The sequence below is a fragment of the Apostichopus japonicus genome, chromosome 10, assembly GCF_037975245.1.
Source record: "Apostichopus japonicus isolate 1M-3 chromosome 10, ASM3797524v1, whole genome shotgun sequence".
Lineage (NCBI taxonomy): Eukaryota > Metazoa > Echinodermata > Holothuroidea > Aspidochirotida > Stichopodidae > Apostichopus > Apostichopus japonicus.
In genome coordinates this window covers 17,372,354-17,399,206 of record NC_092570.1, presented here as the reverse complement: position 1 = coordinate 17,399,206, position 26,853 = coordinate 17,372,354, and the positions used below count along the sequence as shown (strand labels likewise).

The following is a 26,853-nucleotide window of genomic DNA, read 5'->3' as shown; positions in this document are numbered from 1 at the left end:
AGCGGAAACACAAGCTGAAATTCGAACCAATAAATGCATGCCGACTTACAAGAAGCACACACAACATGGCTACTGCCTAACCTCTTCGACTTACCATGCATACATACATAAGAGAACTATAACGTCTCGGTTACAGTATAAACGATATGCTGTTAAACTACTGCCAACCCAAATAACAAAAGGCAGCTACCGTTGAACAAAGAAATACATTTGCATACAGGAATGCCTGCAAACTTGCTGAGATGTTATGAGGCGGATCGTCTAGCAAACATAATGAAGTTATAAAACACGCATGGTCACGCGGGCCCAGTCTGTTTAATATTGGAAATCGCTCCATAACTGACTCGGAGTCATATCCAAGCTGCATGTCCGCCCGAATCTGCTAGCATTTTAATACACGACCGTTGTACATTTTTAAAAATTTAGGTCTAGTAAATTATTAATATCCATTAACTTTTTAATAAGTTGTTTGTGAGCTATAACATCATTTGTGTGTGTGTTTGTGTGTGTTTGTTCATGCAATGCCAAAAAGTAAAGAAATATCCTTCAAATATTCTTACTATCCTTTATGCATGTATATAAGTCATATTAAATTTGTATGTTAAACCAAAGCATGATATATGTGACTCATATGATGTGATCCATGCAAGTGAATTCCACGGACATTCAACTCTACTTTAGTACGGAATGTGCCAAAATATGACGTACCCGTCGATTCGTCGAAACGGCGTAAATTATGGAATTGTTTGTTGTTGAACCAGGCCCCTTGTTGAACTTGCTTTGCACATCCGTCATCAATGAGGTTAAACTTCAATCCGGTTTCCCGAGTATAGAATACTGTCTTGTTTATTTGTCCGGATGTTGTTACATGGACTCAAGTAGAGTGTGTTATTTTTATCATCAAGGGTATTCCCGATGTAAACGTCACACCGGACTAGGAATTCTTTCGAGGACACGTTTTAACATGACTTCACAGACGTATAGTTAAGAAAAGTGAAAGTATAGGTCACATTTGTAGATGGAACCGTGGCCAAGCTTCTGCTATATATAGACCCAACTCTCTACATTACACAAGGTGTACAGTTTCGGATACACTTTTTGTTACGAATTCCTGCAATAGCTGTACCACGTACGACACAATGTACCAAGTACTGTATTTCTATAGAGTGGACGAGAAATATAGCCGTCTATACTAGAGTAGTGTTTCTCGATAGCCGGGCGTCTGGCGAGAGAACAAAATGGCCGACAATATTGTACACATCGTGTAGGCATATGCGGTACCCTTAAGGCCTTAAACTGAGTCAGCGATCAGCCTTTCTTGTTTAATCCATTGGTTTAGGGATATTTTTGGTTCTGTCTGGACCTTTGATTCAGCCAATGGTTCTCCCTCACCCTCATGATTAACAGAGAACCCCTCTAGCATCGAGACAATTATTTGCCTGTTATTCATATACTGACCCAGAAGCAGGCGCGTAGCCAAGGGGACCGGGGGCGACCGCCCGTCCGCCCCCCCCCCCCTTTGAGCATATTTGTTTATGATATCGGTAGTAATTTCAAAATAGAAAATGCTTAGATGCAACTGTACAAGGCCTGGAAAGTGCCTTTCCAGCGATCTGGGAGGCATTTTCGGCCAAAATGTTCTTGTACGCTTCGCGCCAACATGGTGGCGCTACGCTTAGATAGATAGTTTGCCTTCAGGCTTCGCCCCTCCCTGGCAAATTCCTCGCTACGCGCCTGCCCAAAAGATCTTTTTTTCAGTGGCAAATTGTGTTGTATGGAGCCTTTTTATGGAGTTTGTGGTATAGAGTTGGTCCTTTTCTATTTAATCATTTAAAAAGGGTAGGGTGGGTTAACTTCTTCTTAAACGATATTTCGTTTGTGATTTGACTAAAACACAAATTGAACCTACGTTATTTTGTCCCAGGGTACAATTAATTCCACCCACATATTTCTTAGAAGTCTGTCAATGAAAATGGTAAAAAAAAAAAAAAAATTAAAAAAAATGCGTTGTGAGTTTGGTACACACATGACAACTACAGGTAATGACATATGCAATCCTGCATAGAATAACCATAAATATAGACAATAGACATATGACGTCATTTCCTCCTGTTGTTATACTAATAGTAATTTTCTCAGAAAATCATGTTTAACGGTAAGTGCTTCTTTTATTCTTCAAAGTTAATAGATCGATTTTTCTGAAAAAGTATGGCTATAAGAATCGGTTTGCCCTTGTCGGGATCTAAGAATTGTTTTTCAAGAAGGAAATAAACCACTTGGGTTTATCAAGGAAGGCTTCAGTCTCAAGCGTTCAAACGGTATTTTGACAACGGGAAACGGTTACCGAATTAACCTGTATAGGTCTATAATGAGGGAAGGTGTGTAACTGGGAAACGATGAGGGTAGGGGGGTTGGGTTGGGTGCAAGGCTGAAAATTTTCGAGAAATCAAATATACAGAAGATTAGCCTCTGTTTTTATTCTTTGAGGGAGTATTTTAACATTGAATAATAGTTTTGTTCGGACTTTTTCTTCTATTGTATAGGTATCGGTGGCGGTACACAACTCAGATACTGACACACGTACAAACGAAGGTCATATCTGCCAAATTGATGAACAGGGGCTTTGAGGTCTAGGTCGAGCCCCTGTCTGCCATATTAATGTCTGATGAACAGGGGCTTTGAGGTCCAGGCCGGGCCGGGCCACACACAAACACCCTTGTCCACATTTCCCTTATGACTAGAACAATGAGATTCGATGATGAAGTTATTGACCATTTCTGTTCGTGAGTGCTTCTCCCTCCTTCCCCAAATATGCTAGATAGTAAAATAAAGTTCACCGATATTCAAATTTGAGGAAGCAGGGTAACGACACCTCCGTTAACTCACAGCAACATTTATGTATGTATTTTAGATCCTCCTGCAAGCAGGAATTCGCGAAGAAGCCATCATTGGCTTATCAAAGCCGCAAGCTGACCGAAGTCAGTCTCTTAGATTCATATGTTAACGTCCATGATTATGAATTGTCAATTGTCAACAACTCTGTAACTGGACGACATACATTAATCTTGGAGTGACTCGAACTCGGGACCTTATGATTGAAAGGCACCAGCGTTAACCACTGAGCTAGCACTCCCTGTAATTAAACATGTAATTAAACTGACTTTGATGTCTGTTTATATATACTAAGGAGAAACAAAACCCCAGGGAATTACTGTGAAAACCTGACTGAAATATTTGTAACAAACAACCTCAAGTTTAATATTGGTTTCATCTATCACAATATTTTACACTGCATGCGTCTATAGTTGAGAAGTATTTAAGCGACTTGAAAGCAGTCTTTTTTTTCAGCCAAAGGCACAAACATTTGTTCATATAACGCCCATCCCGCAAGCCCAACCCCTTTTCCATACTCTCTACCCCCTCACCCTGGTCCATGGGCGTCAGCAGGTTTCAGAAAGTGGGGGGGGGGGACACTATACTATCTAAGCGGAGCGCCACCATTGGTTGGCGCGTAGCGTACCAGAAAATTTTGGGTACATAAGACCCCCTAGATCGCAGGAGACGGCCTTCCTGAGTCGTTTTTAGTTACATCAGAACCAGATCTGTGAGGAGAAATTTTGTCTCACAAAACTAAATTCCGACAGAAAGTACTGGTAGAAAGATGCCGTTCTGACACCAAGGGAAACGAATTACACAGCGTCCATCTCAAACGAAATATTTTCGGTAGTTTGGTATCATATAATACCCTGCATACAGGCAGAATACTGTCTGTAGGGCCTAAAATATATGATATTACCTTCCTGGTGGGGTCTTCGACTTGTTTTCAAGTTGAAATGCGTCGTTTTCTCTGATTCACAGTGTAGGGCAAGGGGAATTCCATTTCTGGCGAGAAGGGGTGCTTCCACAAAACACTCTAAAACATCGTTCAAACATCGCACAAACTTTTATCAGAGGTCTCGGACGAAGCGGGGAGGGTGAATATCGGAGGAAGGGGGATAAAGGGCCAAGCACTGTTCTAATTTCCAGTGCAATTTATTGATAATGATTCTTAAGTTAGATTCTACTTGAATCAGCTAAGCAATTGTGATAGAAACTCGCGCATATGCATGTGATTTTTTTAATAACTGCTCTGAAAAGTGGGGGGGGACAAATGATATGATATCCCCTCCACTTTTGAAAGTGTGGGGGACATGTCCCCCCCCCCGTCCCCCACCTGTTGACGCCCATGCCCTGGTCTCGTACGTTGGTGGCAAGGAGGTTTTAGCCTTAAAGGAAACATAGCAGGAATAAGAATCAAAGACAACTACGAAAGACAAGCTGATCTAAACAGGATTTAGAAGAGACTGTATTTACAAGATTTATTTACAGAACATGTACATTATTGCAAATAGTACTTATGATGCAAGAAAACTGAAAGAAAATATAATAACATGTTTACCAAAGTGTAAACGAGTTTGTCCTGACAGGCGAACACAACCTATGTATAGTTTGAATTGCAAAAATGAAAAGTGGTGTTATATGTAAAATTATTAAATGTCTTCGATGTAACAGCAACCCTCTGTTTAATTACATTGCATATTTTAACTTTAAAGTATGATGGAGAGCGAAAACGTGTTAACATTAAATAACAGTACTACTTACGATACAGCAATAACAGTGCTGCTTACTATGAACCTCAATAACAGTGCTGCTTATGACAAACAACAATAACAGTGCTGCTTACGATAAACAACAAAAACAGTGCTGCTTACGATACAACAATAACAGTGCTGCTTACGATAAAAAACACTAACAGTGCTGCTTACGATAAACAAAAATAACAGTGCTACTTACGATACAACAATAACAGTGCTGCTTACGATAAAAAACACTAACAGTGCTGCTTTTGATAAACAACAATAACGATGCTATTTTACGATACAACAATAACAGTGCTGCTTACGATACAACAAATAACAGTGCTGCTTACGATAAACAACAATAATGGTGCTGCTTACGATAAACAACAATAACAGTGCTGCTTAAGATAAACAACCATAACAGTGCTGCTTACGATACAACAATAACGGTGCTAATTACGATAAACAACTTCTCCAAAGTGCTGAAGAAAATCTTACAAGGCGCTCCCATTTTGTCAGTTTATGATGTCATGGTGCTAAATTGAAATTCCCTTTGCCATCATGTCTTCATGGTGAACGTTAACAGTGTATTTACTGAAAACAATGCCAATTACAATATCGCAGTGAGAACTGGAATATTTTAGAATCAGCATAGGCAAAGCTCATATTACTCAACGGATTGAACATTGCAATATTAAAATGGAAATTATTCAATTGGATCGAAAATGTCATCTTAAGACTTGCTCAAATCTTCGTCTTAAAATGAATACCATTATATCGTCGAAGTAGAAAAATGAAATGTCCTTAGAGGGATGGAGAATAGTTCATTAGAAGGGTCCTCTCTTACATGATGATTATTATGATGATTGGGTTTAATTCTCATTTCTCCTTTTAATCGATAATACCCACTGACGTCATTCTCTGAGAAATATGTTAAGACGATAACAAACACAAAAAGTGTCATGGAGTTGATTAGTGAGTTAAAACGGCAAAGAAGTCCTTCCTTTACGAGAAGGTTAAAACTCATGACATGACCACAATGAAGTACATGTTTTTGAAATACGATTAATGTATTATTTATTGTTTTTAATCCAAACAGACGGCCCCTCAGCTATAAATTCTAGCATATTTGCGAACAATAAAAATGACATGTTAAACCATGGGATGCGTTTTATGACTTAATTACCGATACATTCTGCTATTTCCCACCAGAAGTTACTTGTTCGATGTACTTCAACGATGATAAAATGTTAACAACAACAAAAAAGAATGACTTTGCCGAAATATATTACAAAATATTCAATAATATAGGTTTATTCAATTCAAGAATACTGCAAAACCCGTTAATTAAAGAATCATCCTAAAATATGCAGAAATCATCATATATGGCAGAATTGTAAACCTCGTGGATGGTCATCCACTACGTACTTCGTTTAAGGTCCCTGTTATACCAACTTCCACTGAAAATGTATTCACTTATCATTTTTTTTTCAATCATTTTTTATGTTTTTATGAGAAGGAAACCTCTGAATGGAAAATTCCAAGATCTGATGCTTTTTGCAAGTATCAATCATCTAGAGGTGACATTCTAATCATCCCGAAATATGTACTCTCTTTATCCATGGAGATAACTTTGTTCCTCTCCGCGAGTTCTATGTGGACCGTCTGGCCAGCATCTATTTTCATCATTCCCCCAGTCATACAGGAGTTAGAATCTACGACGTCAGCAGACAAAAATAATCTACAAGTAAATTTAGGCTGGTCTTCAATCATAATTGAGTAGGCCAGATATGCTCCTGTATCCGCAAACGAGACCTGTAAATTAAACGATGTTTATAATTGAAATGTTTTACGTTATAAACAGACAGAAGGGAAAGTGAATGGGGTGGTGGGTGGAGGTAGTGTGTATGTGTGTGTGTGTGTGTGTTGGGGGAGGGGGGGGTAGAGCTGGGCTGGATTTAAAGGATGTGAAGACTCGCGCACAAAGAAACGTCTCATGCCGGTAATCTGACCTAGTTTCGAATGAGGTGTAACAGAAGTGTTAGACACCACCATCGATGCCAGAAAATACACACAGCTTGCTACCGTCGGTAATTAGACACTAGTGTACAGACAATACATACAGCTACGGTCAATACCCACAACATAGTGTACATAACAGCGATGGACATCTCAGGTCTATAGATAAAAGATAACAAGGTATCACGTTTCATTACTGTCTGCATTTTGTAGCGATAAGGAAAAAAACCTTCACTTGCAAGCAACGGAAAGTTAACTTTTTCACAGTGCGGCACGCGGTTTGGGGCGAGTCTTCAATGCCTTGAACCACTGGACGAGATAGGCCTGGGCACAAGGCCTCCGAAATAGGGTAAGGGGGACATCATGAACGCTAAGAGGCAACAATAATGAAAGAAGGTGGAAAAGTCACCTGTTGGCAAAAATTTCACCAAATGTATTTTATAGACAAAACTGTTCTGTTGTCTCTTCGTAGTTTGTGCCTTAATACATTGTATGACAAATTTCCATAAGAATTCAACGAACTCGGTATTTATAACACATCCCGCACAGCAGCGACTACACTGTATACACACGACCCTGAATATTGAAATGTAAACAAAACGCCTGCCTGCCTGTCTTGTCTCACCGGCCAGTTGGAACCCCAGATTTTATGTCTGACCCAAGGCGTCCCTGATTAGGGTGTGTGTCTGGGGGGGGGGGGGGGTGGGGGAATGGGTGTTCACCGCGAGCTGGGTTTATCTGCATAATACTACACCGGTCTCCATGTAGCTTATTAACTTATAAACGAGTATACGTTTACAAGAAAGGGAGCTATTGGACCCCTGACCTCTATATCTCCTTTCTTTGAGCTCATCACCCCCCCCCCCCCCCGCCCACCCCACCACACCGCCTGCCGACCTTCTTAAGGTTGCTGAACTCGTAACCAAACCGATCTGTAGGCTTTGGAATGAGGAAGTTAACCCAGCATGATGAAGGCGAGGCGCCAATTTGTCAAACTTGTATAACGTAACCTAGTAATTTCAAAATATTTTGGATGAGTAAACAGATTGATCGAGCTAAATTATGGTTTAATTCGTTTACTAATTATATCACCATTGTCGGTGTTCTATGCCATGGATAATAGCATTGTAGCCCTATCAGCTTTACGGAAAGCCTTGGAGCAGTTATAAAACAAATTAATAATCTTTACTCAACTCATAACAATAATAATAGTAATAATGAAAGACTAATTAGAAAATGTAAACAACTTTGGAAAGAGCAAAGCAAGGAGTGATTGACAATAGAATGGGATACAATTCGCTGGACTAAACAAGTAGAAGTAAACCCGTTTCTTTTCGTTTCTGCTAGAAAACGGGACTCGGCCAAAGTGGTACTACATGCAGGGATAAATGAGGTCGTCCGAATTCACAGAACCGTGTATGACGCGCAAGAGCCAACAGGGGCCGGGTCGCGCTAAACAGTATCAACTTATATTTTCACGTAGTATACTGACCTGACTGTATAGGTAATATATTCCGGGCTCAATAACTTCAACTTTTGCTTTCCTTAGACTACCATGATGCTTGATACGAAAACTGCGACGTCCTGCCCCCGGGTTCGGCATCCAGTTGGCATAGTGCCAATCTGAAAGGATTTCATCTGTGAAAGACGAAGAAATCAACTGAATGTATATTATAGATAATAAGCTACATGCAACGTTATATCGACGCACAATATTTATCCTTTTTTTTCATTCTAAAGAAAACCAACGTGCCATTTCAGTGGCACCCCCCTCAAAAAAAAGGGGGTAAGGAACATGCACCTCACCTCTATAGGTCGAGATCAACATATAATCGGAAATTTGCTTTTGATATTCAGTTTGGGGAGGGGGGTGGGAAGAGTTAGCCCACTCTCCCGCAAAAATAGTCAAGAGCATAACCTTGCGTTAAGACTTATAATTTATAGTCTAAATATGTGTCAGAATTAACCATTTCACGTCTAATAAATTTAATTAGTACCCGACATCCCCCCACCTTACTCTCCCTAACCCAGGACCACACACCCTCCTATATAAAATCCTCGTTCTGTCTTTGGAATTTCCTGCCTCCATCACCCCACCCACCCCCACCAATTCCTCAAAATCGATGCTCGGAATACATGACAATTACCGTGAATTATTTAAGTTGATGTTACGAAAGATAGAATTAACCAACAGGCGCGTAGCGAGGAATTTGCCAAGGGAGGGCGAAACTGTAGATTCGGCATTGCAAACTATCTAAGCGTAGCGCCACCATGAGTTGGCGCGAAGCGTACAAGGAAATTTTGGCTGAAAATGCCTCCCAGATCGCTGGAAATGGCACTTCCCAGGCCTTGTAAGTTGCATCTTGGCATTTTCTCTTTTGAAAATACTAGCGATATCATAAAAACATTAAAAATTAAATTAAAAATATGCTCAAGGGGGGGGGCGGCTGCCCCCTTCGTCCCCCCCCCCTTGGCTACGCGCCTGTTAACCAATCAATCTTCGTCGATGATAAGCTGAAGACTGTCACTAATATTTAATAATAATATTATATATATTATATATAATAATAATAATATATATATTATATAATAATATTTCGGTATGAGGGAAAAACCCACGGACCACCCTTCACTGTTTGTTCGGGCTCAATAATTTGTTGACCGTTGTCCTAGTAGGTCAATAACAATGTGGAAGTTTTTCTTTGTTTAGCTTCTTCGTTGCTTAGTCTTATCGGTTTACAATCTTTCAGATATACTTTTATGGCCAAAAACTCGCTTGTATACTGCATTATAAGTCGAAGGTTACAGTCTTGTTCAAGGCCATCTCACACGACTTTACAACTTAACCCCTGGTCATTGGTAACTTGTCACACCTACACACCCAAAGTGTGCACAATTCAAACAATACCTGCTAGGGCACTATATAGTGCACTATATGTAGATGTCCCTAGAGGGGACAGCCCCATCTATAGGGTGCAGCCACAAACCGGCGCACGCAACTTCATTTTTCAAGTTACACCATGGTCAGAATAAAAAACTCCTGATCGAGCCGTGCAAGGCATGGCTCCTGCAGGTTAATTAGAAATTTTTGAGTATAACAGACAATAACATTTTGGTGAAGTCGAGTGAAGAGGAACACAAGCAGCACTCGTAATTTGGAAGCTTTTAAGGAGTAATGGAAACTACTTAGTAAAAATAGTGAGAGGCTGCTCCAGACCTGACAAACCCACCCTGCCGGGATGTACCCTTACGCTTAGAAGAAAGAAAAATAGTTCCCGGTGACTAGGCTGTTCCCCCAGAGTAGGACTATTCTTTTAGGGTTTGACTCACAAGCCCTCTAGCCACCGGGTTCCTAAACAAGGGGCCCATCCCTCTGTCAGGGTTGAAGCCTCCTCCCCCAGATTAAAAAATCTAATGTATCTAGGAAACCTTTTAAAATTATTTTTGGCGTAGATTTTATGAACTAAGTATTTAAGGAAGAGGTCTTGGATTATGGGGGTCAAGGAGGAGGGTATATTTTAGTGGTAATGAGTTTGCTGCTTCAAGGAGCTAACTGGTAGGAATGTTACTATGAATGTGAAGGCAGATTCTAAGGGCTGTATTATTAATAATGTTTAATTGAGAAAGTTGAGATTTATTACAACCAAGGAGGCATACACTGCCGTAAGTAATAATTGGTTTAATTTTTGAGTTATAAATTTGTAATAAAATATGTGGGGGGAGACAATTTAGAATGCTTAGGCTTTTAAGTGAGTTTAGGATCCTCCAAGCTTTACCAGGAGCTTAGGGTGTTGGAGAATCTTTGTAGTGCACTGATGCATCAGAGAAATTATTTTAGTTGTATGCCAAATAGCGAGATCGTCGGCAAACTGACTGGATTGTGTGGAGTTAAGTTTGTTTGTATATATGGGAGGTCGTTAACATAAATGCTATATACAAGGTGGCTTAGCAATGCGGAGCCTTGTGCAGTATCAGCTTTGAATTGGATTTTTAGAGTACAGCCGTAAAGATAGGAGGAGAGAAGTTACAAGTTACCTTGCAAGTCCCCATTTATATACACCTGCAGGGTGAAGGGAGGCAATGAAGATTAACGTTAGGACATAACGGTTAGGTTAGGTTGCCATAACCACATGGCCACAACGCACTCTCTGTATGATGCTACACTCAAACGTGAATGTATATATAAATCAGTTATTCACATTTACGGACGAATGAATTATAATTGTCTTGGAAAAAATAGCAAATTAATAATAATAATAATAAATTGCGACAAATCAATGAAATCAAGGCATTTCATTTGAATGGTTTCCATGGAAATATCACATTGTTGTTTCTCAAGGAAAACTTCAAAACACGTTAAAAGAATCCGCATGTCATTGTGGGGGAAGGCATGCTTCTTTTAATGGTCTGCCACCAGTGGCGGCGGAACCGGGGGGGCTTGGGGGGGCTCAGCCCCCCCAATAAAAAAGTTGAGGGGGCAAATGCTTGATTAGCCCCCCCAATATTTACCAAGGCTCCGAAACGTACATCTGCCCATTTTTCAATGCATACTTGTCGATCTGTCCGATGCACACGTATACTCTATAGGTGTAATAATTTTAGTAATTGCTGGGGACCCTCGGCCCGTCCCTTGGCTATAGACCACATTGTCATCCCAACCGCGTCTTCACGACCCGTGAAAAGTAGAAGCAGTGAGTGTGAGTACCGGTAAGCGTAACACAACTTCGTATTAGGCCAATGACTTGCCTCATTTCAGCCAGTTCTCCAACATCCCCTTACTTAGTGGCGGATCGAGCGTCCATATATACAGTCAGGGGCGGATGCCCCCCCCCCGACGGACTCAAATGGACTGCTGGCGCCCTTTTCAGCTTTTCACTACTTTTTACTTATTCGCGATTTTTGACTATTTTATTGCGCTCCCATATACCTATTGACATTTGTCATATTCTGTCGGTGTATTTTCCGACAAAATGGCGACGACACCTATTTATTCTCCGTTTATCTGCAAATTAGCAAGGCCCCGGAAAGGGTCATTTCCTGCAATCTCGGGAGTATCTTTACTCAAAAATTTTCTGTACGCTCCGCGCCAACCTGTGGTGGCGCTCCGCTTAGATAGTGTCGAAAGCGCCCCTACAGACCATTCTTGCCCCCCCCGACCAATACCCCTAGCCCCGCCACTGCCCTTACTACACTCAAAAACGTATTTGCGAGTACACTACGAGTAATAGCTACTCTCACCATCGAATATACAAATTACAATGTTTTTACAGACTTTACGTGCAATCTGAGAAATTGCAGGCTTGAGACCCATATTTTAGGGCCAGGTATTCGCAGCATAAAACACTCGGGAAGTGCCGTTTCCGGCCATCTGGGGGTTTGAAATAAACCCCAAATTTTCTTGTACGCTCCGCGCCAACCGATGGTGGCGCTCCGCTTAGATAGTCTCCACACATTAGCCCCCCCAATAATATTTCCGTTCCGCCGCGCCTGTCTGCCACGAAAATCCATTAAGAAAACAATAACATCAACAATAACTAGCATTTTTGTCTTCCTCAACATTGACAGCGTATTTATAATTACCTACAAGTGCTTAAACGCACTAAAAAATATAAAAGAAATGTTTGCGCGCAGCGACGCTCAGAAAGATTTTGTTCCCAGATTTTTCAAAATAAATGAAACAGTTGAAATTTTATTCCGCACATCTGTGAATTAATAGGTGATTATGATGCATGCTGATAATTAAGAAAATTATGAAAACATATGATGCTGTTAAAATCTTCTTTGATACACCAAATATTGGTAGCAATGATTCATCTGATGATTCTGAACTGCAGTGTATAACGTGCACTTACTGGGGGGGGGGGGTGGGGGTGGACATGTCTCCCCCTTTTTTTGCGCACGCCACGGTACAGGACGAAACCCTCTGTCTGAACCCAGACAAAAATTAAGTTAACATAATGAGGAAGGAATGACAAAACGTAAATGTTATTAACATGCATGTCTTTATTAAGACAAAATATCACATGGAATGGAAATATATAAACACAACACATGCTTCATTATTATATTTAGTATGGATTATTGCGTTATCTGATCAGCTATCTTTCATAAAAGTGTGACGTCACGAAGCTACGCAGACATTTGCAAGGTTAGAGTTGAGCGGGGATGTTGTTGGGCGGGGGGGGGGGGGAGTGGGTTATAACACCACGTTAAAACGGAAATGAATATAAATGATAATTCTGTGAATAGTGATATGGAACAAGCCTTCCAGATTTTCGATGACCTGTTTACACTGAAATAAAAAAATTATCTTTAATTCACATAACCAGAAACAGATCATTCTCAAATCGCAATTTTCATTAAATGTTGATACCCAGAATAGAAGCCAAAAACAACTGCGAAGATATGTTCAACATTATGTGTACACCATATGCACCATTCAGTCAAATTCTTTTACGCAATGTTGTCTTGTCTATCAAAACCCCACAAACGCCATCATTACATGATGACAAGGTAACCTAAAATTCTTGAATTTGCAACCTCACGGTTAATAAGAGGCGGTACAGATAATCGAAGGCGTTGACGGGGTAAACCGTTTTCTTTAACTTTGTGGGAAGGGATATACATATTGTTTGATATCTCTTCCCATCCCTCTACATTTATCTACCCCCTCCTCGTAACCCTTCCCTGGGGTTATCTGGTAGTAAACACTACTTCCAGTGCCTGTCTTATATGTACTCACTGTAACCGAAAAGGTGACATCAGACAGTTTGTATTGATATCTCATAGTCCATGAAAAGAGAAAATGTTAATGCTAGAAAAATGTTTCCATAGCAACTTCGTTTTTCAAGATATTCAGCTCTAAATGTGGTAAATATCTGGAGTGCCTCATTGTCGGTGATATGGGATCCACAGTTTTCAGGCCAAATTGTTCTTGTTTATCACTAGTGTGTTATAAATACTGATAAACTTAACAAGCCAGCTATTTCTTTTAGCTCCAAACTTCTTCATTTTTATAGGTAACAGAGGGAAGGATCCTCGACTGACATTCAACACCATATTTCCTTGACAAATGTGTAACGCATTGTAAATTTTGTAAATTGACGCCATTAAAAATCTAAAGATTATATCTATTGAGTATTTGTATTCCATCATGCAGAGAGACTGGGATACTGTTCTTTGTTAGAATAAGTAGTTCAGCCGCGTTAATTGATGAGCCTCATAAGTTTGATAAAGGGTATCTTTTTTTCTTCTTCAAAAGTCGGAGTGGTTTAAAAAGTAGGCCAACAACCAGGACTGGTAGCAGTGTTTTTAAATGGTCCAGAGTATATCATTATAATTGTGTGCCTAAAGTTATCTTTTATTTAAATGTATTGTTAGTAATTACAGCTTCTTTTTTCTTTCTCACTCCCTCTGCACTAAACTGACGTACATAGACAATGCTTTAGTTAGTTTTGTGAGTGCATAATGTCACAGCAGACGTTTCAACACTGAGCAAACACTGTTGCTTTTAAAAACACAAAACAACAGTTAGCCTACCATACTTTATAAGTAGATACAGTTAGCCTAGCCTACGTTGCAAGAGGATATATTCCACGTTTTTAACAGTATTTAAGTAACTTGAGTGTATCTATTGAGAAAAGAATATAGCTGTGGAAGGTAACTATAGTGACCGTAGAAAGTCTATCTATACAGTTTAGTAACATGAACAAAGACTTGAAGGCAGGACGCCCTCATATATTGATGAACAAAAGTGTCCCCAACCCCTCCTACACGTACGTTAATGGAAAAAAAAAACAATACATTGCAACAGAAAAGGTGGAATAGAACATTCTGAACTGAGAAAGCCATAAACAGAATAGTTCAACCTTTTCCACGGACTTGTTGGAGCGGATATGTTAGCTAGCATGCGTGTTTTCTACTGTAGAGGGCGGTATGATAAGCAGAAAAGAATAACGTTAATGTGTGCTCTCATGCAAGTATGTATTCTTTAAAACGTACCGTCGCACGAAACATAATGAGGGTTGAAGACATCATGTCGACACCGAGCTATGGGTTTAAGAGGAAAAACAATAATCAAAGAGGAAACAAATTTTTAAATAAACAATTTTATGAGATTTTCAAGTCATTTTGCCGTGATAGTATAAACTTATCGACCAATTAGTTCCTTTATAACGAAGCAAAGCAGTTTCATTTACTTCCTTCAAAACCATTTCCACGAAAAAAATCTACTTTTATGATCACAGAAAGATCCCTAATTCTACGGATACTTTAATGCAGCATTTTGAGTATTTTCATAGAATAGTATAGATATATGAGCAGATGGAGAACCTCAGCACATAAGCGAGAATATCAATGGTTCCATTTTACCGGTACTGTACGACCAAACGGCTGAAAGATAATTCTATCTTCGTAGTACTGATATCAGTATGTGTCTATATTTGAATGTATAAATATATATATATATATATATATATATATATATATATAATTGAAAACGTAATGAGTTGGAAAATCCAGAACAGTGAAAAAACTTCCAGCCTCCACCGGGATTCGAACCCGGGCCTCCCGCTTTATATGCGGACATCCTAACCACTAGGCCATGGACGCTGATTGTATATGTCCAGAGGTTCGAAACCGGTATATCGATCATATTTAGATGCCCGTATCTTATTGTTTCGGTGTCTGTTTGTTTTTATGTATGTATGTGTGTATTAAATGTATGTATGTATGTATGTATGTATGTATGTATGTCTGTCTGTCTGTCTGTCTGTCTGTCTGTCTGTCTGTCTGTCTCTCTGATTTTCGTTTTCGTCTGGCGAGTCTGACATATTCAAATTATTCAGCTGAATCAAGGAACGTATACTAGTTTAGGTAGGTTAGTCTGCAAGTCTGCCTGCCTGTCTGTTACATATCACAAACAATAGTGAGGTCTCGTGGGCTTGTTTATCCTTATGACTGAACCCAGCACGTATACCAGTAACCTTTTTGTGGGCGTTAAGCTTTGTTTTGTTCTGCTTTGTATGGAATTTTTATTTTTCATTTGCCCCAGGTTACTCCAAAATAACAATATTGCAATCATATAGCCATGTAATTATCTGACACACTATATACTTTCTTACTATCTTTTTTTTTTTAAACTATGTGGATTATTTAGGTTGATGAATCGAAACTAAAGATTAAAGCGATGTAATTATTCAGACATATTTCACTTCAAAGCCAACAGTTTGCAGATTCAGTACTTGTTGTGACGTCATCATTTCTATCGATAAATATTTGTTTTGTTTGTGGTTGATGTAGAAGGGTTGGATGAGATTTGCACAGAATGAATTTTCTGCACGGAAAAGCTAACCTATCACATCGTTGACAGGCCCCCGTTTTGCTTTTTAAAAAAAAAAAAGAAGAATTTTACTACACCATAACTTTGCACTGACTAAAGTAGGGGAGGTGGGAGGGGTAACATGGTACCGGTTTCCAAGTCGTATACAGTAAACAGCCGGGTGGGAGTTGATCGCGATGAACGTAATACTGGTGTCTCTCTTAGCTTCATACAAGGTCCCCAGTATCTTGACCGTCTCCATATTCCGCTTCTTGAGATACAAATAAAATCATAGCATTTCACACATTTCTTGTATTATGATTGCCGACTATAAAGCAAGCATTCCTCTTCGAACGTATAAAATGGCGTTCGGCGAGGCAATGGCTCTGTTTATGAGGCTACACACGTGCACACGTCCACAATATATAGCTCGTCTGCATGCCGCGAGATATCGAAAATAATCCCTTACAAAATATGGTACCATCCATTTTGTAATTTTCTTGGTGTTGGAACCACCTCAAGTAGAGTTGGTTAACCCAAGTTTAAGGTAGATCTTTGGGGTTTTCCCATCTACGGAGTTGTTTGTTTTCTTGTTTTTTCTTATATAAATATATACAAGGGATGACTTTGCGCTTAACTCAACTATAGCAATTTTAACCCTGGCAGTTCTTTTGAAATTGACATCGGATGGAAAACTGCCAGACAGGAATAAAGACAAGCTTTGTGCGTAGTGTAGGCCTATAGATCGCTTCTTGGCATTCTTTTTGACACTCTTCACTGGATCTAACACCACAATTGTCACATGCGTGGTTCTAGTCACCGCGGTTGAGATCGGATAAAGTTGTTTGGTTTTTCGCAAAGGGGTGACCGAGGGGCGGGGGAGGGGAGGGGTGGTGGCATACCCCACCTCACATCGTCATACGGGGGCGGGGTGTGAATGTTTCAGCCGGGGGATTTTTACCTTCAAGGAGAGAAGAATTAAACCGCTACTACGGAGTTCTGGCCCTTCCATAAGGTTCAGGCCTCTACCAAAACCAGTCGGGGAAATTTGTATCCCACCCCTACCCCTACCCCTCCCCTCCCTTTGAAATCATGTGCACGTTTCAGACTTTGACCTCTGACGCAACCCCCCCCCCCCAAAAAAAATATATATATATATATATATATATATATATATATATATATATATATATATATATATATATATATATATATATATATATATATATATATATATATAAAAAATAATAATAATGTCACAAAATCGATCCTCTATGCATTCCAGTATTCGAATGTTTTTGCCTGAAGAAAGAGGCATTTTCCAATCACATTTGATTTCAGTTTTCCAACGACAGGGCACTTTTCAAGTTACAAAGTAAATTGAACTTTTCAAAGAAAGGGCACTGTTTCAAGAATAGAGGGTCCTATTTAATTACAAAATATTTTAGGAGACGAGTGCTTTTTACCGCAAAGAACTGTTTATGAAGGGTTTTCTTGAACACCCCATGGGCCTCCTCCATACTCCAGCGCCTCTGCGATGTAAGCTTCTGCAGGTAGCATTCTTTGACAAAAGTATTAAACTTATGGCCTTTTTTTAAAAACTTTTGAGCAAAAAAAAATTGTGACATTACATTACCTAACGTAATTAATTATATCTAGGAGGTGGAAGGGGCAAAGGGCGGTCCATAAGACTTACGTCGGGAATGACAACTTGAACCCTCATTTATATTTAGTAAACACTGCAGCCGTTTCTGTTAGAGTTTTCTACAGACGTCTGATTTCACCCTATAAACTCGTTTGTTTCCCGTATAGGGTTCTTTTCGAATGTGTGATTCCACAACACAATTCCTTTTGAGTTTTATCAAGTAGTGTCGGTGGAAATGGGGGGTGAATATGAGCTGTTCAACTATAATCATCTTGATATATATATATATAGAAGCGTTTCATACCGCAGATTAATTCACTTCCTTATAGGGAAAAAAACAAAACAACTACCATTTTCACAGAATAAGCGGGAATATGTAGACAATGACCTTGGAAAAGTTGGTATAGTTTGAGGGCGTAAACGGTATAGTGCGCCTTTAATACTTATGTGAAGAACAAAGTAATACGTGAGTTTACCTAGTTGAACGTTAGCCCCTAACAGTACCCACTAACCATCACCTGCTTACCACAAACACCACGTTCCCATTACCATCACTGACGTTCCGTCCCCCAACACAGACGGCGCTCCGCTTTCATTTCATACTCGAATTACCATCCGGTGTATACCGCCTTTATACAACACCTAATTTTATTCTGGTCATTTGATTGGTCAATTGCTCGTTGATTGCATGCAAAATCCGCTCTATTCCACTCTATGAAATAGAACCATGGGTTATACATTTTTGGTAGCACTTTTTTTCAATGGTAAGAGAGCAGGGAAACCTGTCTGTTCAAAACAATCTGTTGCATGAGTGCATTTTACCCATCTTAATATAATATGTAACAAATAATGGTTTCCATTCGTGCAATAGTGCAAATATTTCATTCGTTGAAAGATGTAATTTGCTCCATTCAATTCGGCTGCGCTTCGTTGAATGGAACATTCCATTTTTTCAACTCATGAAATATTTGCACTATTGCACTCATAACCATTCATTATTTGTATAATGACCCACCTTCGCCGACCCAAGCCTTTATGCAGAAACCTACGTTACGGTGTTCACCGCTGACAACGCAAGAGAAGAAAATACGCGCGCGGACTGGTTCTGGGCTTGTATAATAAATTAGGTCAAACTACGTGACGATGATGACGTAGTAAAATGGACCCATTTCCCGCATTCTTTTAATATAAATATAATGTATGTTGATCAGTTTAAGCAGCTGCTAAATGTTATGCCTCTATAGCAAATAGGCACATATAATTTACACGAGAAATACCGCTGGCATTTTTCATTCGTGTACAGGAAACGTTGTAAAGGTTTCTTACTATGGAAATCATATATAATTGTGTATAAGAAATGAACGCCTCTCACTGTACCTTTATACAGGACCATTTATCAATAAAAGCGGGTTGTTAAAGGGAAAATCCCCTCTGTCTCCCCGCGATAAAGGTTATACGCATATGTTATGTCTTAACAGCAACTAGGTTCTAAGAAACCATCGAAAGATTAGTAAATCAATATGCGTCATAGAAGACAACCAAAAAGAAAAGTGAAAAAAAAAAGTGAATAGGAAAAAGAAGAAGCCGTCTGCTCTCTGCGAAGTCTTATAAACCAACTTCTCATTTTTCATTCCTACCAAAAAATCAGTGTCTTTCGAATGGAATCATGAAGGCAGTTCACAAGGTTTGTCATACCTTATAAGCAGGGTTGTCACCAGACCATTTTTAGAGCCGGGTAATTTGTGACAGTGATCCGCGGGGTTAATTACAGTTAAGCTGCGTTTTGCACTGAATCGCGCTAATCTTTACCAAGTTACTTATTGGCGGTACTGTAGGCTAATTTGTGCCGGGCGGTAAGGCTGAAATTGACCTTGAGTACCGGGCGGAAATTTTGAGAGCTGGGTAGCACCGCCCGGCGCCGCCCGGCGTGGTGACAATCCTGCTTATAAGTATAGTAAGTAGTTTACGTCAGCGCTACATACTTTTTCTGTGATACGATTTCTTAAAATATTATGTAGACCATTGTGCATAGTGGTCAAAGGCTGTGGATTATTATACTTTGATATGTTTTGTTTTATTACGATTGTGTACTTTAGCATTTGGACTTTGAACTAAACAGTCGAGAAAAGAACAAGATTTTTAATCAGAAAGGAGAAAGAAAAAAAAAAGCGATTCATGAGACTTTTTTTCCGTTGGTAAGTCATTCTTCTTAAATTCATCTCTCATAACGCCATATCGATTAAAATAACTTTAGAAAACAGATAACTTAAAGTTCGAAACTTCCGTATGAGCGTAGTAATCACGTTATTATAATGTGCGACAAAGGCATGACCGTTTATGTGTCTTTACGAACAAGATTCAATGAAGGCCTATCCTATAGTGGTTTTGAAAAATCGATCAATGTTGACATGAAATGATTACCTTTGCCAATTTTTCCTTTATCAACTGTCACGCTTGATTTCACTGCAGCTAACGCAGTCTACTTATGTAGGACAGTTTCGGAAAACCAAACATCCCACCAAAAGCTTTTAACCAATTAATGTGTAGGGGGAGGGGAGGGGGGGAGTCATCCCATCCCAAGACATATACCCCACCCCAACCCCAGTCACCGGAACACTACCTGTAGAAAAATCTTTGAATATTCATAATTATTGCACCACCTTTTCTCTTCATAAAGAAAGGATGATGGGAGGATATCAGTTTTGGCGACAGAATCTGAGACTCTAGCTAGCACCCTTTGTACCCATAATACCCCACTCTGGCAGTAACACTATAAACCAGGGGCTGACGAGGTTCTGGCCCTCTGGACATGACCCCTCTCCCTCCCCCCCCCCTCATTTCGTCCTTCCCTATCCCGCGCCGTAGACAACAATTAAACATGCGACACCCTGTTTGAGATCTTACATGGATAAGGCACACATTGCTTGAACAAAATTGTGCGCAAACGCGTACCAAAACTTTCGGACTCAAAATTAGTCATTATTAGGAGATTAGTAGGCGCCCGATTGCTGTGGTTCCCCGGGCAATGCTTGCCCGATGGCCCGACCGGTTAGTCCGCCCCTGGTACACTCTCTACTAATACAAAAGCAGATAATCAGAAATGGACACTATAAGCGGGCTGTGTAAGAAAAGTCGCTAGTCGTAGTTGCAAGAGGAAAAATCGGGTAGGGAGAGGAGCGGGGAGGGAGGGGGAGGGGATTACAAATAAGGGTACTCACAAAATAAAAGTACTCACAAATAGAGGTACTCACAAACAGAGGTGCTCACAGCCTCCACATTGATATCCTTGCAATTTACAACTGAAAATGTTGTTTGGCGTTATTCGTTTTAGGGTACTTTATATTCTTCTCGCGGGGTAATTCTCTTTCCCACAGCATCACGTGACAAATCGATGGAATACATAATAAATGTTGAGTGATACCATTCATTTCTACATGAGGGATAACCTGATTAACGAGTTGGATTAATTAGTACTCAATTAAATTACGTCACGAAACGAGCATTAATGACCTAATGTTGTCATAAACATGCACAGTAACTGTATGAACTACGTCACAATAGGAACTTAAAAGTGCACGGATTCAACATCTTAACCTTTGAACTCACTTTATCCATTTGGAAATAGCTATACCTTATCTCCTTCGATGTAAAGGTCATATACTCTGTCATTGCAGGTTGAATGAACAGACTGATACATCAGTTCTAAAGTAATATACTGTTGGTTATGTATTCAGCATTAACTGTATACAACCGTGTATAGATGCGGTAAGGCAGGGGCTGCGTTATTTGTAACCCTCCCCCCCCCCACCCACTATACCCCTGTGATTATTATTGGTTGGTTGACATAACTATGTTTCGTTGAAAAACTGACGCAACAACACATGTTTACAATATTTTCTAACCAAGAACTGGGCTCGATATATAAGCCGTCAAACATCACACGGTCTCAAGCACTCTGCCAAAAGGTTTTGGTGGACTTACTCAACAGATAACGATTCCAATTAATATAATTCTTTTTGGAACTACAGTGATTAGGACCAACATATTATCTCAAGGTTAGCAAGAAAGTTAATAACTATCTCACCATTATTTCTAGATATCCAAAGTGCTGACAGGTATATAACGTACGGTACGTCTATTATTTGACATGAAACATTAAAGAGACCGTCTGAAAACCATTGGGATCTGCCGAAAAGTGAATCGCGAAATATATTCGGTGGGTAGCGAGAGGGGACTGCGGGTGGTGGCTCAGTTCGGATCGTGGGCCTAAAAGGTTTGCGGACTGATGTATTAAAGGAGCCAGTTGGAAGTAAGCCAACCCATCACCGATGGTTGAGGCCAGTAACTTGTTACACTAACAGAAACATTTGGATAGTGGGTCAATCTGGCGATATTAGCTGCTGATGTTGTCGCAAATAGTACGGGAATACTCTATTATTGTATTCTGCTATATACATATATATAAACATATGTATACATATATACATATATATATATATATATATATATATATATATATATACATATATACATATACATATATATATATATGTATATATATGTATGTATATGTATATGTATATGTGTGTATATATATATATATATATATATATATATATATATATATATATATAAAGCTCCATGAACTCTCGCGATTACTGAGAAATTTGACCATGACAATTTTAAACAGTCATGGAAACTATAGGCTATTTGTACAATGAATACTCGTTTCTTTAGCAATAAAGAGACTTACACGTACTTGTAGAGTTGATATGCAGGGGTACGGTCGTCTCTCGCGGTACAAAGTGGGCCAAAAGTTGGCTCCTGTCACCAGAATCATTCTGTGAATTGCGAAAAGCAAGCAAGCAACGATATAATTAGGATTAAAGAAGTATGAAAGGACTCACCGCTGACCAGATGATCACTATCGTTGTCTAGTTCAAAGTGGGCCATGATCGATTCCCCTCGGTTTCTACCCAAAGTACCCTACCAACAAAACAAACAAAACGGATGGTTCTCAAGTCTATTGCCCGACCAACAGACGTATACCTTTAAAGGCCCGGTCACACTATACCGATTTTTTATCGGAATACTATCCGATTTTCCCAGAGGAATCAAACAGTTAGTTTTTCGTTCGGGTCTTCTAGCCACAGTGATAAAGGACCTGATTTGCTATCTGTTGAGCCATTCCGATGTGGAATAGCCCTCTCCTAACTTTTGATAATGACTACGTTTCCTTTTATCGGATAGCTATCCGATTTCTCTTCCGATTTTTATCGTTTTTCGATGTGACGTCACTTCAGAATGTAGTCCGTTCCAGAACCCCTCAGATTTGGAGTAGGTATTCGAATATTCCACTGCATTCATTACATTCACTACACACTAATCTCACTCTTCGGCCTAAAATCGGAAAAATCGGACCGTATTCCGATAAAATATCGCTGTAGTGTGACCGGGCCTTAAGACTATAAAGAAAACAGTCCTATACTAGGTCCTTATTAGTCCTATTGGCTGAAAAATCAATAGCAGCGATTAAGTATGGATTCTACATCGCGCCCTTTCTGTACAATGCTTAACATGTTTGTTCATACAAATTAATGGATGTTTGATATGTTACTAGATGTTATATATAGATAAATATCTGTAAACGGTTTATCCTTGTTACAAATACCTAACCTTACTGTTACCGTGGGCAAAACAAAATTGGTTATCTTTGTGGAAGTTCAAGGTCATCCACCGTGTCCCAACATTATGTTTAGACAGACCATATTAAATGTTTCACACTGGATTTCGTGAAATTAACTGTACATTAAAGTTATAGAAAGCTGTGTGGAAAAGACGATTTTTTTCACTGAAATTTAATTCAGTCTGAACTAATGTTACACAGCCTCTCTTGGCACGGTTAAATTATTATATTGTAATGAAATTGAAAGAGTTACATCGTGACAGAAGTGTTTTATATATATATATATATATATATATATATATATATATATATATATATATATATATATATATATATATATATATATATGGTATAATATGTATATACTTACATTACACCGCTGTAACAAATCGCAGCTCACAGATTCATTGCTACTTTCTCTGTCTGTAAAAGAAGAAAGAAAGAACTTGTCTAGACTTCAATTTTACTCAGCTAAAACACACAGTTTTCTGAACGTATAAAGACATACATACATACAAACATGCATACATATATACATACGTACATACAGACACATATACAGACAGACGTTCAGACATACAATTCAATGTATCATTTTGAATATTTTTCTTTCCCTGGATTTCTCCCAACCACCTAATCCTTAGTCCCTTCTCCCGTGCACCCCTCGTCTAACTTCTTGTACCCCTCGTCTACCTTCTTGCACCCCTCGTCTACCTTCTTCTCCGTGCATACCCTTCTTGCTTTCAATTCAAATTTATCATTGTTATAGCCCAAAGAACAACGCTTTTCTCTCAATAAACACATGCATTCATATCAAATGCAGGCTATATCTAACAACCTACTGGATTAATTAGACACATTATACGTGCATAACTAAGCACTTAAATCACCTATACTACTTGTAACAAGAATTTAACAAACAAGAATTTAGGTATCACCTTCACTATGAATATGCAAATTGACAGTATCCGGATGAATGATATATTATGATAAATGACGATAAATGATACAAAATGGTAAATAAAGTGCAATTGTACATTCATGCAAAGGTTAAATAATGGGTGTCAAGTCATTATACCTATACCATTAAGACAGTTTATTCTTAATTAACGTTATGCAATTAAAAAGTCCCTTTAACTGTTATTCTACGAATGTAAATTCCGGTATTTGTGGTGCTTTTACGTTTATAACGTTCTGTTTTTGTATACAGAACGGACAGTGAACGTTAATTTACGATGGATGCACATGATATATAACGCTTCCTATTATTTTAGCCTTTAAACAATGTTATAATATACAAACGGCGTGCCACAGTATATATTACGTCAAAATTGGAACTTGAAATTACGTTCTTTTGTTGTTGTTGTTGTAAACAGTGTACGTATAAATATATGCCAGAGTATAGTACCTCTACAGCTACTCTGAACATGTTCAAAGAAAAAAGAACTATGTATCGTGTGACCATAATACTGGGAGCATTTATAAATCATCACTTCAAGTTCAGGTTTGGTTTTCATCGTAAAGGACTTATAAGAGAACCATCACGATATGATTGTGACCCCATTACAGTCATGTTCTTTAACATCGCAACATAGTACAATTTTGTATATATAAGGTGACTTCAAACTTTAATTTCTCGAACAAAGTGTAGTCTCTTCGTTTATACTGTTCCGTTTATGTTTCTCCGATGAAAATCGTATCCATTAGACCGGCCTTCCTAATGTAATGAAATGACCAGTGTTACATTCATGTTGGAAAGAACTGGCTTGAACATTTTGATCCAATTTCCCTTGACGCTGTATACTTTTGTGCATTTTATAATAATGCTTCTTCTCTGGGATATTTTGCGCATGCAGAAAATTGAGTTGGATAAGAACAGAAGGATTATGAATGGTGTTCTTTTCTCCATCAACAAAGCATTCGAGTTTTTTTTCTCTCGTTTTTTAAGCATGATTTAAAGTGTATAGAGGTTAAAACAAAGAGCTTTGCTCACCTCGTTTTCGCTGTTTATTAGGTCTTCCTGTATTTGGACCATTCCTTCTCCTTTCTGCAGAAGAAAACGAAAAATTTCAGCCCAAATGTTTGTTTTTTAAAAAGTTGTGTGTTTTGTTTTATGTTCTTTGCAATAACGACCCCACCCCCTCACCCTGCCGGGTAGACTGTTGTGCCCCCCATCTATCTGTACCATCATTATCTGTAAACTTGCCTTGTAACAGGACACGCGTTTTGTGCCCCTGCATAAATTATTGGTGCCCGTCCTTGATAGTAATTGTGCCTCTGCTATGGACCTGGCTACGGACCTTATATAGAAAAGACTGCACCTTCCATGCCCGACTTTTTGCCGTCAGTAGCATAACCAAATGGTTAAACTCTTCCAAAAGAGAGGGCTTCCATACTCTCGGGTCAGGCTGGAGGATGGGGTAGGGATATTTTACATGCTTTTAATCTGCATATATATATGTGAGAATATGTAGTATGTAGGATACTTACATATTAGCGTAATGAATCCCGGAAACATGAAGCGAGAGAAATTCATATTTACATGGAACATAATTGTACAACATAGGGTTGTGATGATTGCGCATGCACAGTGGAATTCGTTTTCAAGCTCTGTGCAAACAGTTTGAAAAGCAAAATGAGGATGGTGCTTACTAATAGGAAAGCAACCAGCATTATTTGAAAACTATACAAACAGACATAATTAGGAGCTGGTCAATATAACACATTGATTATTTATTCTCTTTAGTCAAGTGAGTGTTGTAAAAACCAGGTACAGATGTGCGATAGATCCATCTCGTGCTGTGACAGTATAAGTGACAAATATGTTAGCAAACATTCCGTCCCTTTGAGCTGCATGAACGTTTAAACTTGAGCAGTCACGTTTGTGTATAAATATTACTATATAATAGTTACAAACTTAAGTGTCATTTCTCCATTCCCAACAGCCCCCCCCCCCCCTCCCCTCATTATATATATATAGTTAGTGTCTTTCTTTACAGGCCAATAATCATCAGTTTTCTTTGATAAACGTACAGGATTCCAAAAGGTTTTTTACCTCTTTAATCACCTTGTTGTGACTGTTAGTGAGTCCTCGAATTCCGCTAGAATACTATATACATGTACCGCGTGTCCTCGCCCTCGAGAATTGTGTACGTATCTTCCTGTACTCGGTTCGATTTGGAAATCAGGTCGCACTATATTACAGATTAAGTATACACTTGTACTCTCGCTTAGATGTATACTTTGTTGCAGTACTTTGTAGTTGTAGACAGATCAATGGGAATTATACTCCTGTTTGTAATCAAGCCGTTGTACGCGTACTCCAACTTTACATTGTTCTGAACGACAGCCCATGAAATGACTCCATCAAGTCCATGGTCGTGGCGTTAGTGTAGAGTTTTTAGTCTAAACTATGATAATAATGATAATAATAATAATAATAATAATCAGCAATTCTTTTTACGACGCTTAAGCGACTACAAAAAGAAACCCGCCAGGGCTTATGGATTACAACTTACACGTCGGGTACATGCAAAGTAGGTATAGGCTATTGGTACATCAACTA

At 39.0% G+C, this 26,853-nt stretch overlaps 1 protein-coding gene and 1 long non-coding RNA gene across 20 annotated transcripts in view; one reads left to right on the top strand and one right to left on the bottom strand.

The window, feature by feature from the left end:
* Window positions 1-4,323: 4,323 nt before the first annotated feature.
* LOC139974689 (uncharacterized) overlaps window positions 4,324-26,853 on the bottom strand; it is a 39,847-nt gene continuing 17,317 nt past the window's right edge. For 5 of the 13 annotated variants that reach the window (XM_071981969.1, XM_071981968.1, XM_071981970.1 and 2 more), the window contains 6 exons: window positions 25,282-25,335; window positions 23,659-23,711; window positions 22,356-22,443; window positions 14,640-14,687; window positions 8,131-8,276; window positions 4,324-6,434 (listed from right to left, as the gene is read on the bottom strand). In XM_071981969.1, the coding sequence (XP_071838070.1) occupies window positions 6,186-6,434; window positions 8,131-8,276; window positions 14,640-14,687; window positions 22,356-22,443; window positions 23,659-23,711; window positions 25,282-25,335 (638 nt within the window). In that variant the 3' untranslated portion in view covers window positions 4,324-6,185. Of the gene's footprint in view, window positions 6,435-8,130; window positions 8,277-14,639; window positions 14,688-22,355; window positions 22,444-22,509; window positions 22,589-23,658; window positions 23,712-25,281; window positions 25,336-26,853 lie in introns of all 13 variants that reach the window. The other 8 variants (XM_071981966.1, XM_071981972.1, XM_071981965.1 and 5 more) reach the window with 7 other exon arrangements.
* LOC139974691 (uncharacterized) overlaps window positions 17,215-26,853 on the top strand; it is a 38,752-nt gene continuing 29,113 nt past the window's right edge. For 3 of the 7 annotated variants that reach the window (XR_011795530.1, XR_011795533.1, XR_011795527.1), the window contains exon 1: window positions 19,563-19,797. This is a non-coding gene — a long non-coding RNA (uncharacterized lncRNA). Of the gene's footprint in view, window positions 19,287-19,562; window positions 19,798-26,853 lie in introns of those variants that run through there. The other 4 variants (XR_011795531.1, XR_011795528.1, XR_011795532.1 and 1 more) reach the window with 2 other exon arrangements.